At 42.2% G+C, this 19,067-nt stretch overlaps 1 protein-coding gene across 6 annotated transcripts in view; it reads right to left on the bottom strand.

Moving 5' to 3' along the window:
* IL1RAPL2 (interleukin 1 receptor accessory protein like 2) overlaps positions 1 to 19,067 on the bottom strand; it is a 333,005-nt gene that overhangs the window by 6,966 nt on the left and 306,972 nt on the right. For all 6 annotated transcript variants that reach the window (XM_042876751.1, XM_042876750.1, XM_042876755.1 and 3 more), the window contains 4 exons: positions 16,360 to 16,489; positions 15,253 to 15,398; positions 9,486 to 9,629; positions 5,328 to 5,498 (listed from right to left, as the gene is read on the bottom strand). In XM_042876751.1, coding sequence (XP_042732685.1) covers positions 5,328 to 5,498; positions 9,486 to 9,629; positions 15,253 to 15,398; positions 16,360 to 16,489 — 591 coding nt within the window. The remainder of the gene's footprint in view (positions 1 to 5,327; positions 5,499 to 9,485; positions 9,630 to 15,252; positions 15,399 to 16,359; positions 16,490 to 19,067) is intronic.

Genomic DNA, 19,067 nt, shown 5'->3' with positions numbered 1-19,067 from the left:
CTAGTGCCCTGAGAACAGCCATGCATTCGGCAACATGACTATTACTTGAGGGTGAATTATGTATAGAACTATAATTCAGTCCTACCTTCTTAACTGAATATTCACCAGACCCTACCTTAGGTTACTTCAATACAACAAAAATAATTACATCTTGCTATTCCTATTTCAAACAAATTTTATATTTGTTTGTTGTTTATGTTAGCCTCAGTCAGAACAGCAACACAGTTGGTACTGCTGGAACACAGATAAGAGTGACAGCCCTGCCCCAAAGACAGCATAATCTCATATAAGCTAAGGGTCAGCTCATGAATACAATGGGAAGGAGCAAATAACACAGATCAGCTTGACACGCAACCCTCTCAGTGCTAAGGATGAGGAACAGAAGAACAGCTCTGGCAATGTCTCCTTGCAGACTGAGGTGAAGTTGATGATTTTGATGACACTGATACGGTGGTGGATGTTGGAATCATAATTCTGGATATTTGGAATCAAAAGTTTGTAGAATCACACAAGACAGAAGTGGGATCTGGGGGTCTCTGGGTCAATCCTCTGCCCAAACCAGGAACAGATAAGATTGCTCACGGCCTCGTTCAGTAAAACTTTGAAGATCTCCAAGGATGGAAGTTTCTCCTCCAGTGATTTTGGGTATTGTTCTGGTGTCTGAACACCCTCATGGCAAGGAAATATTTACAAATGATTAATTGGAATTTTCATTGTTTTCTCTTATTTAACAACTGTGCATCTCTGAGAAGAGCCTGGCTCCATCTTCTCTGTGTGTTCCATCAGAAAGAGAACAGTAAGATTCCCCCTTGGTTTTATCTTTGTTGGTCTTTTCTTCAAGAAACACAGCTCTCTTGGCCTCTCCTCTTACGCTGTGTGCTCCAGCTTCCTGATCATCTTGATGGCCTTCAGAAAACCAGGGTGGCCAGTCTGTCTTGGCTGACTCTAAAGACGGGTGGGAGTTTGTTCATATTTGTTTCGTTTTTAACTGCTGTTCCTCTGTATTTCATTTTTACATGCTTGTCATTAACTGTAAGATTCATATTGAGCAGACAATGAGGGACTTGTGAAAGGACTTTGTGCTGCTGAGCACTCTATTTCCATTCCACATAAATGGTGTCACGTACCTGATGAGCGCTCCTTGGGAACCCCAGGCACACTGTCCATGTGTCCATCTTCATCCAGGAATCCAAAAAGTTGGAATCACCAGGTAAAAAAAAAATCAAAACCCACAAGAACAACAACCCCCCCACACACATACCCCCCTACTCACAAAAAAAAAAGAAAAAAAAACCCAACAACCAATAAAAGAAAATCAAACCAAACAAAAAAGAAACCCACCACACATAGGCAGACAAAACTACAAAAAAATAGAACTGTAACATTGACTGATGGGTGCTTTTTATCACATGCCTGAGGTGCTCTCTTGTTGTGCTGCCAACATCTCATTTTCCAGTAAAAGTGGATTTTCATTTTCAGTGCCTGATCTCTATACCCTGGGCTGAGCTGGAGCAAATTGCTGGTGTGTTTCCAATCCTGCCAACATCAGATATAAGTATGCTTGGAAAGCAACTAGATGATGTTCTAAGAGACTTGTGTTGCTGGAATTAAAAACACAGATTGACAGTCTTGACCTCTTTACTTTCTGAGTTTAAAATAATTTGTAGAAACGACGGGAAAAAAGTATCTTTCTCTGGTGTGGACCCAGTTTTAGAAGAGCCAAGTGCAAACATATTATTCTCTTCGTAGAAACATCATCCTTAGTGAGACAGAAAATGGCTCAGGTAAAAATTTAAGTATTTCCATTTTTTTCTTTCAACAATTCAGGCTCCTCAGGTCTTCTAACATTGAATTAAAAAGCTCAAGGGGTTCAAGAGTCTGCTTGGTTGTGGGAAAGGGTTTGTTGAAACAAAGCCCTGAAAATGAATAGTGTGGAAAAAATGATAACAGCTAAGGAATTCATAGCTACTGCAACTGTTTGTTAGTGATCATAGTGTCCTTATGGAGGTCCAACACATTCAGTTATGCCTCAGGTGCCTAAGCAGAAAGCTCCATGTGCTGTCAGCTTCGAGGGAATGAAGAGTGCTCTCTACTAACAGCAAACTCTTTAAGAAAAGCTGCAGTGAATGTCGAACTTGGTCTTGCTGCTTACAAAACACACTGCATCTACGTCTCGTTGCCCTCTTGCCTCTTCTCCAGCCTCCATGGTCACGTGGGCTTCTGCATGAACCGGAGCAGAGGAGTAGTGGCTGTCTGAGCCCTGCTTACACCTCGCCAGCTCAGGAGCTGGATCCTTTCTCTCAGACAACACCAAGAGTGACTTCAAAGGTCCTGGCTGGCCATTGCAAGGTGGGCAACACTGAGACCCTCAGTGCCCTTCCCAGCAGTTCTGAACTGCTGAACAAAACTGCTCTGCAGGAATAGTAATTGTATTCCAGCTTTGAAGGACTCAGAAACGAATGCCTACTGCAAATGTGATGCATTTCCAAAAGTGAAGAGGTGGCCTTGGCCTCCACAGCCATCATCTTTGTCCTTGAGTTGGCAACAGCTGCTCCATATGCACCTTGAAACAGTCTCAGCACTGAGCCAGAGTGCCGAGCTAGGCTACGCAGTGGGGACACTGCCAGGGTCTCCCTTTGGCAGAGGAGCAGTCTGATGGGTGAGTGAGTCCCTGCTCAGGCACATCTGGATCTGATCTGTCCTTCATCTGCAGAGGGACATGCATAGCCTATCATGGCTTTTCCCCAGAGGTTAGAGATGAACCAGCTGGCAAAAGCATAATCAAGCTTGTCCCTGAATTTTCTGAAGTCAGCTTTTCAGTTTGTTCAGGGAAGAGTCCAAGAAAGATAAATGAAGTACTATTTAACAAATCTATTTTTTGCTAGCTCTCAAATCTGAATAGCAGCTGAATGTACTGCTTCATGCCAAGAAGCAAGCCCAATAATGCACACCCTCCTGTGGCAGCACCTTAACATTGCAGAGACTGTACAAAACAACCCGTCTTATAAAACACATCTGATTTGCTGGAATCACACATTTAAGTATTCAGAAAAGATACATAAGGAATCGTCAGGGCAGAGACTGGAAAAATATAACATAACACAAGGTCATTTACACGAAAAGACAGTGAAATGCAATGCATGTGAGAATATTTCCTAAAATCAAAAAAGGTCACTAGGATCAAAACCTCATTCTGTACAAACCTGTCCTGAAGCGCCACATATTTTGTCGCATCTGAATACGTTCTGTTCAGCTCTAAAATTTCTGGGAGGTCAGTGCCATCCCATGATGCCTGGTCTCTTCGTTATGCACTCCAAGCCCTTGTAAGACTGGTGAGTATTGCATAGAGCACAAGAAACAGCCACGTTCCACCTCTCACAGGCACACAGAGAGTTTACAAACAACTGAGTCCGACTCCTCCATCCTTCTCCATCACCTCTCAAAATAAAATGTCATCCCCACATCTTTTTCAAAGCCAAGGCATGCAAATCACACTCATTTCAGATCCGCATTTTATTCTGCATTGCCATTATGTCTGATTAAGCACACTTGAAGCTTCACATGCTGGTGTCAGGCCCCTTCATAACACTGGAGAAGTGAGTTTGAGAGGAAAAAAGAAGTATTAAGTCTGTGAATTGAGAATTATGAATAAAGAGAATAAATGAGAATTGACATTTTAAGGTATCTTACATTTTCAGGAGAGTTTTAATGAAGACCCAAAGTGATGACAAGTATTTGCTGAGTGTCTGACTGACAAAAATAGACAAGAATACAACATCATGCTGGATAGCATGGCAATTGGAAAGATGAAGCTCATTTCAGATGAATCTGTGCTTCAGTGCAGTTATCCCCGAAAGACCAGATTTAAACTGCTTAATAACTTGTATAATTGCAATATATAACTGCTTCGTTGCTGGATATAAAACAACCATTCACTATAGTTCTGTGATTTTTAACACAAAAAGACGTACTTTTCCCTAATTACCTAATAATTCAGTACCGCTTGCTTGGGCTGCCTTAAATAAAAAGGCTACTTTTTCTATAACCTGTCTTTTGTTTCTGGGGACTAATGGAGTAAAACTCATACTTTGCAGGGCATGACTTTCCTCACAGAGCAAAGGAACAGAGGAAGCAGCTCCAGCCTAGGAGCTGCAAAAGCACAAGGTCTGTTCAAGCCCCTACAGAGGACTGTGCCTGACCTCAGACTAGGCTCTGACTTCTCCCAGTGGGACTGGAGTCAGAAATCTGCTTCCAGCTCCCTCAAACAGAGAAGAAATAGGCTCCAACTTCTAGGGCAGGCACTGGGGTTTGGCAGCAGCATCAAGTCTTTGGCAGGCAGGCTGCTAAAGCAGTCGTGCTGTAGCTGTTTCATGTTTGGGGACATCTGCTCCAGCACTGTCACTGCTTTGTTCTCTTGTGCATATTTCCTATCCAGTAGTACAAGCAGAGAGAAGAACTCTCTTTTAGCATTTTTCATTGAAATGATTTTCAGACAGAATTAGTTAAAACAATAAAATAAGGAAAGGGATGGATAGAATTTCAGTATTTCAGAGGAATAAATAGATACTAAACAAACCTACTATGCATTCATCAACATAGTGCATTTGATTTATCCAAAAATGAGTCAGGAAGATGAGATGCTATAAACACAGCTAAGAAGGCATTCAGTGTTGATTAAGTGTTAAGGACGCCGCTGAATGTTCAGACATGCCAGTAAAACTGATTGAAATGGACATCTGTATTACACTGTCAGAGTGGAAGATGGCATCAGGTTGCAGGGCTGTACAGAGCTGTCTGAACAATCAGTACTACACAATAACAATCCTGCTCAGAAATGCAACATTTGGACAAAACTCTAATGAAAAACTGCATGTATGGCATTGATAGGGAAATTAATGTAGCTATTTACGAGACTTCAAAGTAAGGGAAAAAAGACAGACAAAAAAGAAATTACTTCCAAAAAAAAAAAAATAAAATCAATTTTCAGTGATTATACAGAGACTACAAAATCTTTCTGGGGAGTTGCATTTTTAGGTGACTGAGTCTGACAGAAATTTTAGATTACAGCATTGCTTGCAGCACTGCAAATTCCTCTGTAGAAAGGTCTGGCTTCTGCCTCCACTGAAATCAATAACAGCTCCCTCTGGTTTCAGTGGTGCAGGAACTGCCTCTAACCTAGAGTTCAAATCTGTAGCAGCAGGGAGACTTATCCACTCCCTAATACTGCTTCACAGAGAGAAGTTTTTGTACCAAGCCCTTGTTGCACAGACCAGGCCTTCGTAAAGCATCAGAAATTAAATTGAAACTTGAAGGTCAGAAATACTTACTTCCACTAGGGATCAGGTCCCTATCTGGAATGAAGAGCTTATATCCATAGTGCTTTTCTAGAACATCCGGCAGAATTTCTAGTGCAAACTGCTCCTCTTCATTATTATCACAATCCAGTGCATCAGGATCCACTTTGGTGTATGAAAGATACGCATCATATTCCTTGTTATCTGTAAGGAAACAAACTCACACTCAGCCTGCTGTCTGCAAGAACGCTACAAAAAGCACACAGCAGTTCTAGAAAACTACATTATTCCTATTAATGATCATGGAATCACAGAGTATCCCGAGTTGGAAGAGACACAAGCCGAGCTCAGCCCCTGTCTCCCAGCCCACAGAGCACTGACTCAAACCCAACCCTGCTGCTGAGAGCAGTGTCCCAGGGCTCTGGAGAGCTGCTCCATGTGCACAACCCTCTGGTGCAGAACCTGTCCCTTGCCCTCACCCAGCCCTCCCCTCACACAGCTCCATGCCGTCCCCTCAGCCCATCACTGTCACACAGAGCAGAGCTCGGCGCTGCCCTCCACTCCCTGTGAGGAGCTGCAGCCGCCATCAGGCCTCCTCTCAGCTCCTCTGCTCTGGGCCCAACAAACCCAGGGGCCTCAGCTGCTCCTCACCCCTCTTGCCTTCCCAATCTTCCAGTCCCTCCTCTGGATGCTCTGTAAGAGTTTTATGTCTTTCTTATGTTGTGGCACCCAAACCTACACGGAAATTTCTCTTTTAACTCCTAAGTGCTATGATTATGGGAAAGTTCTGAGCTCTCAAGGGAGAACTTTTTTCTACAAATAAATGTAAGAAATGCATGACTTAAGTGAATACTCACTGTGCAGAAAACAGTGTCAAGCACTAACAACCTAAAGCATTGTTTCAGATCTCTTTTCCCTGTTTTTAAAACTGATATAATTTTAGAGGTCACTTAACCCAGAATGTTATGGGTTCACAACATCAGAACTAGGAATAACTCCAGGAGCAGGAGGGATTGCTCCTGCACTGTGGTACCTGCAGCTGTGGGGTGCAGGGAAAGCTTTGCTGCTTCATCAAAAGGCAGAGGCAGGCAGTGGGTGACAGAAGGGACCCCGAGCAATGCCTTGCAAGCATAGCAAGGCTGCGAACAGAGGTTTGGCTAGAAGGGACAACATAATTACTTCCTCCTGCAGAGCACTGTGGTAATCTTCATCTCTCTGCATCTGACACACAGAGCTGAGAGCTTGGCCAAGCGTACGAGAACAGAAGTGGCACCGGTACTGAGCCTGGGATCAAACTGTCTTAGCAACATTTGCCTTTGTTACTGCCCTGCGGTAATGGAAAATAGTGCACTGAAAGTCAACCTGGAGCAATTCAGTCTTGGGCAAAGAGCACAGCTGCCATTATTTACAGAAAATGAAAAATCAAATAGTTAATGTTGTGAGGACAAAACTGAATAAATGGAGGATTGCTGAGCACCAATTATGTGTAAAGAATTGTGCACATCAAATATAATGAAAGCAGTTAAAACTCACCAACATTTTCCAATAAGAAGAAAAAATAGCTAATCATAACGCAAAACATTTGATGACTTTAAAATTATGGTTCTTTCTTATGATTGTTGACGCAAAGCCAGACTCACGAGGGTCAGAGCTACAGACTAAGCATGTGAATAACTGTATGTCTGTAAAAGGCAATTTGCCTACTGCCACTGGAGCTGTATGGGAGGAGGTCCACCTGGCTTGCTCATATTCCTCTGAAATCAACAGTTTACAAAAATAGTAATTGTTGAAGGAAAGATGACAGAAGAATAAACAGCAAACAGAAAAAGGCCAGTCAGCTTTGGAGGCCTGTCCAAAACACGCTATCCTGTCCATAATGAAACTTGTTGAAAGCTTTCAAGAGAAACCAGCGACCACGAGATACAGGGGGCAGACATCCCTGAAAATACTTGAAAGCTCTGCAAGGCAGCAAAGCAAACCCTGGAGCACTGATGTGCTTGGTTACAAAGCAGCCTGGAAACTCTGCACACACAGACAGGAAGGTATGGGCTGGGAATGGTGTGCGTGCAGACTCTGAGCTGAGTCCTGCTCCTTCCAGCTGCGTGGGAGTGCTCCCTCGTCTCCTCTATTCACAATGCAAACAAGCAAGAGGAGTTCCCCTGGGCCTCCTGTGAGCCCATATGCTTGTGTTATATCTCCGCAGCCTTGGCTCCCTCCTCACAAGCTTCACATACACTGGATTTTAGCAGAAGGACCTATGCTTGCCCACTGCTTCCTCTGTGTGCTTTGGAAGCAGTGTTGTTGAGGTTATTTTCTAAATGGCTTCCCTTAATCTTCACTATTGCCAGAATGTTTTGTCTAAAAACAAAGCTATGTACAACACAGGAAGTAAATGCATCCAGCATAGCCTACATGGCTATTTTTAGAAATAGGGTTAAAAAATCTGTTAGGTTTCATGTCTTTTGTTTTAAAGAAATGCACATACAAGTGGGATATATGCAATTGCACCTACACAGATGATGGCTCACAGAACCTCTGTAGGCTCACTCTGTAGCGAGAAGTAGAATGAATCACCGAAACACCCTTACATACACTTTGACTTCAGCAGCATTCTGCCTTCATCTTTCATAGTGCAGGATCAGAATAAGACGCACGGCTGCAATAGTTCTAAAATGATGTACTCAAAAAGCAAGAGATCGATCCCAGAACTAACATGCACACAGAATCCTCTAAGTATCACGGGGTTGGTCTAAACAAGTGAAAAATAGCAATGTTTCATAAATTAAAAAGTAACAGAAGAAAAAAAGCTACATCAACAAAAACGTGGCAGCTTAACATTGGAAAAAAAGGGACCAGAATACTTTCATGCTGGAGGAAAGTTACTACTTTGGGTCATTTTTGGTTGGTGTCAAACAGGGAAATCACATTGGTATAATCCCGAAGTATTAGATACAAGTCACCTCTGAAACCATTCAGTCTTACTCTTTGCTTTCTCCTCTCTGTCAATATAAATATTTCCCTGCATTGTACGAAAAAAAAGCGCAACAATTTCAGGTTTTCCCACTCACACAAAGCTTGAGAAAGGAAGTTTCCTGACCTCTGTTCCTGCTATTTATCATACCACGTTCTATAATCCGTTGGATGTCATTCCACCCATCCTCCAGCACTCCTATGGATTTCATTGTAGCCAACTTTTCACGGCTTATCTACCCAGTGCTTAACAGAACGCTTCATTATTTTGATAGTGGTGATGCTAGCTGCAGAAAGCAAAAGGCCTGTGCAAACGCACATTGTTTTTGCACAATGGGGGTAATGTGATTCCTGCTCCTTTTTCAAATATGTTATTGTTTCTGAAGATACCATTACAGACTGCCTACGTGACTTGTAAGTGCTGCAGTAGCTTTATTTGATCACTACACCTGGGATCTTCAGCAGGTACTATTTTTAATACATAATATACAATCAATGTGCACATTATAAACACTAAGAATATGATGATATGATTTAAAGCACTTGGACTGAGTTCACCAATGCTTATTCAAGCTTCATAGGAGCAGGGAATGTTCTATATTCAGAGGAATTAAAGCTTCAATTTGAAAAACAGCTTTAGCTTTAAGCATTAAAGAAACCACATGCCTGCTGAAGCGGGGGATGGAGGGAGGAAGTGCAAAACACCCCTTGCTATTCTTAAACATACTCTAGAGGCAAGCTATGCAGCTGTGTATTTCCGTTATGTTTCATATTCTCAATTAACAGAGGTAACTAGTTAACCTCAATAACAATTGACTCACTAACTCCTAGAGGTAGTTGGCTGATAACAATTTAACAGAAAAGTTTAGTGGAAGATACCTGGTGAATTTATGTCAACATACAGTACGGATATCAAAAGAAGAGATGCTGGGCACTGGGACATGCAAACACAGAGTTTTCCTGAGTGATCAGTTCAAAAATGACATTCAAACCTCTATTATACACTCCTGAAGAATTCTTCCTATTCCTCTTCATACGGAATAGACCTGTGACACTTCAGTGAACAGATTCATTGATTTAAGCAGGCTTAGCGAGAAAGTGTTAGAGATTTACACTGTTGAGTGCTTAGCAGTTTGAACTTAAACTAGAAATTTCATCACTTTGGACCTCTGGAGTATTTCCATTGTAAATATTCCATTGTATGTATAAGCAACTTCTTACCGTCTGCTGCTTCATCTCCTCCAAAGTTTTGTCTGTAGAACAGCATTAACTCTATGTTGTAGCACTTATAGATGGTCACAAGCAAAATAAGCAGAAGAAGGATGGCTCCCAATCCTCCAGCAAGCTCTATTTTGTAGATCAAATCTAAAATTAGCAAGGAAAGACAGAAAGGTTATGATCTTTCGAAGCTCTAATTGCTGTAATCCACTGTACAATTCCACACGGAACTGCACAACTTCCTGTTATAACCACTGTAACATTAAGGATGTCTTATTTTTGTTCTTAGCCCATTATTTAACTTCAATCATTCTACTGTCTGTCCGAAATTTCAGACAGAATGCATTTGAGGCTATAGTGATAATTCTAGAAGGGAATTAGGCAGTGATTTGATACTGAGGATTAATCAACCTTTAATGAACTTGTTTGAAACTTCCACTTTGTAGGAGAGCATCAAATGTTGAATGCTGCATGTGAGAATAGGCTTACTAGGCATGTTGTACCCCATTTGGGACCCCAGCTCTCCAAATAACATTAACTTTAGCTTTATAGCTGTGGTGCCAGTGGATGAGCTGATGTCTGTTGCTCAGCCAAAGCTTCAGCTGAGTCACCGGTAGTTGAATCAGCATCCAGAATGCCCAAAACATTGTGAGAAGCAGAAAGCACACATCAGGCTGCTAAGAGCCACTTTGATTGAGTTGTGACTAACAGAGGTCTTACATGATTGCTTAGTACACATTATACTGTAATGGAAACTAGCACTAGCTCAGATTTCTGACTGGGATACTTTTGTTAGGAAACATCACAAGCAGCTATCTCAAAGTACTTCACAAATTCACTGAAATGCAATTATCCATCTTTTATAGCTGAGGAAACAGGCATGGAAAAGCGAAGCAGCATGTCCAACGTCATTTAGCAAGGCAACGCCAGAGCAAGATAAAAAACCTTGGGTAGCACTCCAGTGCTTCACCTGACATAAGATGCTAGATTTAACAGTGTTGTACCTTAGCCTGAAATATCCTCAGAATGCAATATTGCTCATGCCACCTCTTGGCGTATTACATCACCATGAATGACAAAAGACAGAAATTTGACAATAGCTACCCCCAACAATCTGTATCAGTTCAGATAAGATGACATGAAGATACACTGTGATAAATACAGTACAAAGATATGCTGCTATAAATACAATAGGAAGATCCTAAATGCAGGAGGGAAAAAGTTTTTGAGATCTTCAAGCTTCTAAAACATACGTCAGAAGAAATTACTGGTATGTCATTTGTGTCATTTTCAAGATAGAAAGCAAATTAGTTGGGTATCTTTTGGGGTTAGTCTCGCCTTTCCATGCCTTGTATTTCACTAATTAACATCAGATGACAAGTTATTCCCAGTCTGCAGTATCTCTGGTGTCTGGTGAGAAGTCCTGAGCTAATAGAAGGAAGAAGCCTATTATAACAGCTATTTAATCTCTCTGAGAACAGGGAATTTCTGGGACTTTTATTACACTGCAAAATAAAGTTGGCATGTGCTTGGGGATAAATCTGGTCAAATGGAGAAAAGAGTTGGTTAAAATTACTTTTCAGTGAAAAAAAAAATAACCTTTCTTATTGTACTGAAACTTTTCTACCAGGAAATTGGGATGATGGCAGAACTGCCAGGTTGGAAGGAGAGAAATTGCTGAAGGCCATTCAGTTCTGATAACTGAAGTTGATCTGCGCTACCTTGCAGAATAAAGTCCCTATACTAAGCCTGTTGTGTTCTCTGATCCATACTGCAGCTGTATCCCAATTGCTGGACAATGAACGCCTGTAGGAAAGCACTTGACAAATCCCTCAGCACCTTATGCTGCACAGCGTCAGATGTTTTTTGGTTTTACTTGCTTGCTTCAACAGCATTTGAAGCCGCTGCATGGTAGAGAACTGAGCAAACAGCCCATCCATGGCAGTGGCCTGCCTACACCACCAGAAGAGCCAGGCTTGTTGGCCGCGCTGCGTCCTGCAGATCACGTGCAGCTCAGACTTGCACACATGTGCCAGGGCGAGGGCAGGATACTGAGCAAAAACACAACCTGCAACTCAAAACGCAAATCAATCTGCTTTTGCATCTCCTTTACCTCTCCTAGGCTCCAAACTTACCTTTTGGTCTCCTTATCTGCATTCCAAGGCAGAGGTAATGGAGGAAACCCCCAAAAGCTCAGTTTTCTTGCCTACTCCAGCTCTTACTGTTTGCCCCTGAGTTGTGCTCACTGAGATTGGTGGGAAAGGCAGTCGAGTAAACACAATACCAGGAAAGTCATAGAAGCTGAACTTTTGCTTTAACAGCGACTGAAACCTAGTGAATAATAATATTCAGGTGGGTTCTAATATAAAATAATACAGGAAGACCGAGGCACAGCCTATGACGCAACGGATTATAATCTTTAAAATAATTTGAATCTTTACTACACCTCATGAGTGGCTTGAGACCAAGACACTTCAGAATGTCCTTCAGCATTTAATACTACATCAATATAAAAAGAGCACTCACTTGTTCCTGTATGTCTTGAACAAACGCAGTCTCCTTGAAAGTAAAAGCTGAGCCAACATAGCTGCAATATTTACTTTTACCTAAATTCACAGCTTCTTTCACTAGGAGTGCTGCTTGATTTTGCACTGCATTTCCTGATAACTTATTCTCTTTCCAAGACAGCTGTTCTATAGTGCATTGTGACTTCAATTAGGAAAACATGCTTTTCAAATTAATTTGAAGGGAATCCCAAGCTATTTCCACATCTAAGGATCAAGTGTATACTGTTACTGCAGGTAATTCAAACATGGGGAAAAAAAAACAAAAAACAAAGCCAGGACTGCCCAGAATTTATATTTGAATTTATATTTGAGCTACTTGAAAGTGAAGAACAATGTGTCTCAAATGAAGTCAGTGAAGAAGAATGTAACAACAGAAAGTGGTATCCAGGTCTCAGCAGCATGCCTAATTCTGCCTTTTCACTGTTAGGTCTAGGGTCTGAAGCTGGATTTGGTTCCTTTTTCAGTCAAAAATGAAAATCTCAAGTGGTGATACACGCTGCGAGGTTATCAAAACACAGTGTTGTACAGAAGGCACTCCTGCATTCTAAGAAAGCATTCGTGAGGTCTGTCCCACTAGTTAGCAAAAGACTTCAACATTTGTACCTTAAATATTTGTGCAATTCCTTTTTCTTCCTCAAAGAACTCCGGAGCTTTAACTTGGATCTGACTTTCTGGCTTTTATCCCTGTTTTTAGTTAGTTTTTTTTTTTTTTTAATTCCAACCTTCCTAATTTAGCAGTACTCACGACCGATGCCATCTCGGGTACCCCTGATGTGCTGCAGTCACTCCTTAGAACTGATAAAACCTGTAGTACTGTGGCAAGCTGGAGACAAAACCGAGCTAAAGCACCTCCTGGTGAACAGGGATAAGGCAGCCCCAAGCAGGTTGGATTTTGGGGGAGGTGTGTTTCTCTGAAAGAGATCTGTGCTTCTCTCGTTGTTCCCAGCTTCTGAAAAGCTGAGGCACATTATAATAGGAATCCATGATCCTCTGACACACATACAGGGTACTGGTAAACAGCCTTCTACCAGTCCTGGCCTAACTCTTGCCACAGGTGAATAATGATGTAGTGCTGCCTAGCTTATGAATGCTCTACAACCAAATCCAAGCAGGAGAAAGCTAGAATAAGAAGTATTATATCAAGGTGCAGAAGGGAAAAGTTTGGTCAAGTGCTAGTAAGAATTTAATAAAACCATGACAACAGGATATGTAGTCAAAGCACAAAGTGAAAATACTGGGGATATTTTAAATGACACTTTAATAGCTTCAAAACAAACCACTTAAAATGCCTGAGGGGAATGGAGAAATGAAATAGCAGCTGAGAAGTGATTCTGTCCACCTCCAAATTCAGTATTCAGCAGTGCTTCTTCCATAATTTCAGCAGAGGTCTGAAATGTCTGCATTTTCTTGTTATAAATAAACCCAGCTTGTTATTCTAATATATGCAACACAGCTGAACATTTAACAGTGTCAACAAAGATATCAGTTGTGTATTTATTAGGTTCAATGGATGGGAAGGTAGAATGCTTTCTGCACTAACGAGACTAATCCTTCATCGTGATGACCAGTTTCCTTAATTAAAGTTGTGACATTCCGTCAATTGAGATGTTGAATAAACATTTGTGCACGTTCTGCATCACAGCAGCAGGCCCCTGTTTTTCAGAATGGTTTTGCAGCTCATGTATTTCTATCCTTAGCATAAAGCACAGCCAGTGAGAGGCAGTGAAGATATTAAAAACCTGCCTGCATGCTTTCTGGGCAACTGCTGGAAGGGACTGCTTTCATATGGGGTTGGGCTGGGGGGGCTTCAGAGGTCTCTTACAAGCCCTATGATTTGGTGACTCTGTGTTACACTCTTCTTTCTGGGAGGGCATAAACTCCTGCATGAACAGGAAATGGTTTAAGCAGAATTGATCCAATTTTGTCAGGACTTAGTAATGTACTTTCATACGTACAACCTGTGGGTCACAGGAAAGAATAGTAAAAATAGGACAATGACTCCAAAATTTCTTCTTCCCATTAGCCCTTTTTTGAAGCTATACCACTTCTCCCTCACTGTTGATTTTATACAAATTATCTGAAGGCACAAATTATGGCCATGAAGCACAGCAGTTAGCATTCAGCACGGCTCTAGGTGAACCTAGTGGCTAGGGTTGTCTTCTGGAACCAAGGTGCTGGTGGACCTGGTCACAACCCCACCTACAGATACCCTGTCTGGTCTTCCTATTCAGTCACCTGCTCTTAGTTCATTAGTGCCATGGTGGCCTCTAACCCTAAGTTCAGCCTGCAGCATGCTCAGATAACAATGGTCTATTCAATCCTTCTTGAAAAGGGGATATCTGTGCAGATATCCCTGCTAGGGTGATGATGGAGAGCACTGCTTTTTTTAACTGACACTAACGTGCAACATTTCCTTGCTCTCTCAACAGCTTTTGTACTCACTCTGCCTTAAAGAGACCACAAACAAGTTCAAATATCACTGTACTAACAGTTAGAGGAAGTAACTGAACTAAGCAGGTAAGAACTGTAATGAGATACTGTTGCATGCCTTATAATAATGACTACAAATGGAAGAGAACAGTAGCACCTTGTAGTTTGGAGCATTCAAACTCAAAGGGTTCCTATTCTACAGACAAATTGTCAGTAGCAGTCCCAATTCTAGGCAAATCTCAAGACAGGTAACATGAAAAGAAGTAATGATTCTCCATCCATCTATAGCTCCCACTGAAAAGTCTTCATTCCTCTTTGCATTTATGAATCAAAATGTATGGCAATATTTAAAGATTTCAGTTTAAACACAGCTAGGAAGTGGAAAAGTATGACAACATCTGGCCTTGTTTTGAGGTACCTAATCTAACAAATGCACATTTTAACTCTATTAATACACTTACCTCTAGTCTAATCTGTCTACTCTTGGTCAGTTTCATGAATTGTTTGCCCAAAACATATGCACTGAATTTTGTAGGGCTTTACAGGTAGCTGTGTCCCAGGCAAGTGCATCAACTGTGAGGCCGATTCGCTAGTGGTAGTTTGTGACTTTTTCCCCCACAGATGGTAAACTGAAGCCATAACACAACCATACTTCAGCTCCAGCAAGCACAGAGCTCAGCTTGGCTCAGCCAGATTAGCAGGACCTCTGCTGCTGGCGGACCCATGGCTGCAGAGGCAAGAGGGAGCGTGGCTAATAAAATTAAGAGCGTTACCTTTCTTGCGCAGAAGGATGCTGGCATGTTTCCGTCCGTTTCTGTTTTCCACATGACACGTATAGTTAGCCAGATCTGCCTCCTCGACAGCATCAAAGATCAATGTCAGTTCAACTTCTTTTTCTCCAAGATGTTCTCTGAGGAGTCTGAAAGGAAAGATGCAACCTTCTGGAATTTTCCTCTTTTTTTTTTGGTGCAGATCCTAACTTTTAAAGGTGACAGTATCAAGAACAAGAACTCGAAAAGACAGAATGAACAAACAAAATCTCAACAAAGGAAAAAGAAAGTTGTAGTGAGGCCAGAGGTACAGCCTTTTCATGTCATTGTTCCAACATGAACATGACAAATAATGCAACATAAATGCAAGTTTTTCTCGGTGACGCCATAAGTCCAAAAATAAAATGCCCTTCTTTTTGTGAAAGGTTTCTTATCAGTTGCTCAAGAAAGTGACTGGCCCTTTGAACAAGGAAATGTAACGTCACGTGTAGTCTGCCAGGTTTATTTGATCCTGTTAGTATTCTGCTGCAAAATACAGCAGGCGATAAACATAGCATGCACGATGCCCTCACAGTCCGAAGCCTGTGAACTCAACCTTGCACACAGCTCTGCTGGCAGTCTGACGTGGCTTTACAGATACAACTATTTCGTTTTTATTTAATTTAATTTAGTTTTATTCTATTTACCAAAATGAAATCTCTTCTCCAGAGACAGGTGGGAGGCACAAGGGAAAACAGGTAATTAACCAGCATGCTGCTTGTGCTGGATGGAAATTGCCTCTTCTGGAGACCTTCACACTTTACATTAATAGCAACAGACACCAAAATTCTCTATGATAAGCCAAAGTTGTTTTGGGTTTTTAACAAGAGATGTTTCAGCTACTGCCAGGGGAACGTGGTGACAGATTTTCAGGCACCTAAGTAGCTCTTATGTCTTAAAAGTTTATTTGCTGGAGAGAGTGTATCTCACGCTGCCCTTTCTCCAAGTCATTTATCAGTCTTTAGATGCAGAACTGTTTCCAATTCCAATTACAAATGTGTTCTGAAAACAAACCACAAACAGGCTTTTGGGACGTACCACATTTCTAAAACTAAGCACTCCAAAAAGTACCTGATTTCACCTTCTCTAATGTGACCTTCTAATTCTTCTATGAATTTTTCCCCTTTCATCCAGTAGATCATGGGGCCAGATTCACCACTGAACCCAAAGAAAGCTTTGCAGGCCACAGTCAGTGGGTTGCCTGAGGACCACAAGAAGAGAGATGGTTAGAGGCATTGACACAGCTGCTGTGTGAGAAAACCCAGCACTTGATGAATCTCTCCACCTAAAACTGGGGGGGTGGAAAAGTGTGCAACTATAAAATGGAGGAAAAACACCAATGTGGATTTGCAGCTAGGAGGAAATTGCTGTGAAAGGAAACTTTGAGGTTATGCTTCATTTCATTTTTCTCAGAAAGATACTATGTGAGCAATGAGAGGGTATGGAAATTGTGACAATGTACAGACTTGTCAAATTGGTTATTAAGGAAAAAAAAGAAAAGAAAAAAGATGACTTTGTCAGACTCCTGGAATTCCTACAAGGACTGGAGAGCGTGCCCTAAAAGGCAGGTAAATCACCAAAGCTGCTCACTGCTGCCTACCCACCTGCAAAGAAAGGACTGTGGTAATTTTTTCCTCACTTGGATAGAAATCAAATGTTAATGAAGGCTTGGAAAGCTGCTCAGAGGGCTTTTAAACATCCCCAGGTGATATGTGCCAGTAAGCACCAACAACACTTCAACAGGCTTTTGGCAAAGTAATACAGGAAAGAACTCTCCCTTTCAGCTCTTCAAGAACACTTTCAAAAGGAAGAAAATAACACTTGGAAATTAATCATTTTCCTTTTCTTTCCAAGAATTCAACATTTACATGGCTTTCTGTCTGGCTATGGCTTTAGCTGTACTAGCTAGTCAAAGACTGCAGTGTTTATGCCAGGACAGATGGTTGTCTGCCTGACGAAGACAAAGGAAAAAAAATAAGCCAGGAAATTCAAGACAACCACCCCATTTCCTAGCGTGCAAATACAGCTGCTTCTGCATCCACTTTTTCTTTTTACCCAGCATAGGTAGTTTGGGTCACAAAAGCAGCTGTAGTGTCACCACCCTACATGGGAGCACAGGCTCCATCTCATGTCAATGGAGACTACTGTTGAACCTTCCAGGACTCGTATCAAATGGGGAAAATCCAAGTAATGCATTTTACTGTAGTTAGAAGGAATGTTTTATCATGCCACTCATTCTTAGTGCCAGCAGGAGACTCTTCTGACACTCAAAGAAGAACAGACTTACACTTTGGAAAGAGGGCTGCCCATCTGGAGCGCATCACTTGGCTGAACATGGGCTAATGGTCTCACATGCCAGACTTTCTGTGCCTTAATCAGGGCCTCTTGTCTGCTCAGCAATGATAACTGGCTGCGTGCATATCAGAGCATATCAGAGCTGTGTGTTTAAGCATCTTTGCCTAAACCCCCACGGAGCTGTGCTAAGTCAACTTCTTGTAACTGCCTATCCATTACTCCAGTGCCCAATTTAAGATGCGTCAAAAGAGTCTGATTATTCAGGAAGAGCAGCATTCCCAGCCACTGAAAATCAGATGCCTTCACATTGTTTCCAAGAGCCAAAATTACAAGTCCTTTTGAAACATCAGGACACGGCAAGAAAAAGTTTAAGGGCTGTACTTGTGTCTGCGTTTCTCAACTTCCAAAAGACAAAAATGGAAAGAAAATCAGAATGTTTATCCTGAAGACGTTCCACAGAAGCTTTCATTATCCTGGCATTCTCTATGATCTCGGGTCCCACAGCTGGCCACTGAGCACGTGCTGACGCTTACAGATTACGCACAGCCAGCTCGAACATCCAGCAGATGAGGAGCAGTGGATATCCACAGCAATCTGTGCATCCCAGGGCACTGATCGTCATCTCTAGGAAGCTTCAGACTCCACCAGATGGGCTCCAGGCCCATCTCTCGTTGCACCGCAGGCCAAGCCGGCAGCCGCCTGCCTTCTGCTCCCAGCCCACTGCCCAGCACTGCCTGCCCCAGCAGGCGTGGAGAGCTGGAGCCCCGCGTGCCTCCCAGCACGCACAGTGCCAGGTGTGAGCCTGGTGCCGCCTGCCTCCCAGGTGTGATAAGTGTCTATTTAAACACCACTTAACGATTCCCAGCATGGAGCTGCTCGGTCCATGCTTGATTTTAATGGAAAAAGACAATTTTAGCAGTGTGAAAAAGGAAGAAAGGCTAGACGTGGCCTATCAGCATTGATGGTACATGCCCTTTACTTGGCACACTGTGACGAGCACGAAGCGTTACAGGCAAGATATATCACAGGGTGTGCTTCTTCTCAAACCAGAAGTTTTTTCACTTTAAAAAAAGCACCGCAAAGCCCTGTGGAAATGGAAATATTCCAAGGTGAACCTAAAACTTCTATACTCGCAGAGCAAATATCCTGAGGTAATATGCCAGTTCTGAAACAAAAGGCATTCTATACAAATTGCAAAAACAACTAGAACATTTGTTGGTACACAGCTTCCATAATAAACCCAGTACGAGGGGTCGGTAGCCCTTCCTGTGACAGCCTCTGTGCTCTGAATGTGCTCAGGTAGATTTGTTTCCCAGCTCTGCTGCCAGGGAAAGCCCTTAAAATAAACTGACATGGCCAACAGCAACCTTTGTTAGAGGGAATTAGTATGTTCAACTCTGAGCCTGGGACTGGTCACACCCAAATCTCTCCATCCCATGCCATCCCATGCCATCCCTTGGAGGGAAGGTTTAGATTGGATGTCA

This window comes from Lagopus leucura, unplaced genomic scaffold, assembly GCF_019238085.1.
Source record: "Lagopus leucura isolate 7727_CA_CO unplaced genomic scaffold, USGS_WTPT01 Super-Scaffold_100016, whole genome shotgun sequence".
In the NCBI taxonomy this organism is placed as follows: Eukaryota; Metazoa; Chordata; class Aves; order Galliformes; family Phasianidae; genus Lagopus; species Lagopus leucura.
This window is presented reverse-complemented; position numbering and strand designations above follow the sequence as displayed.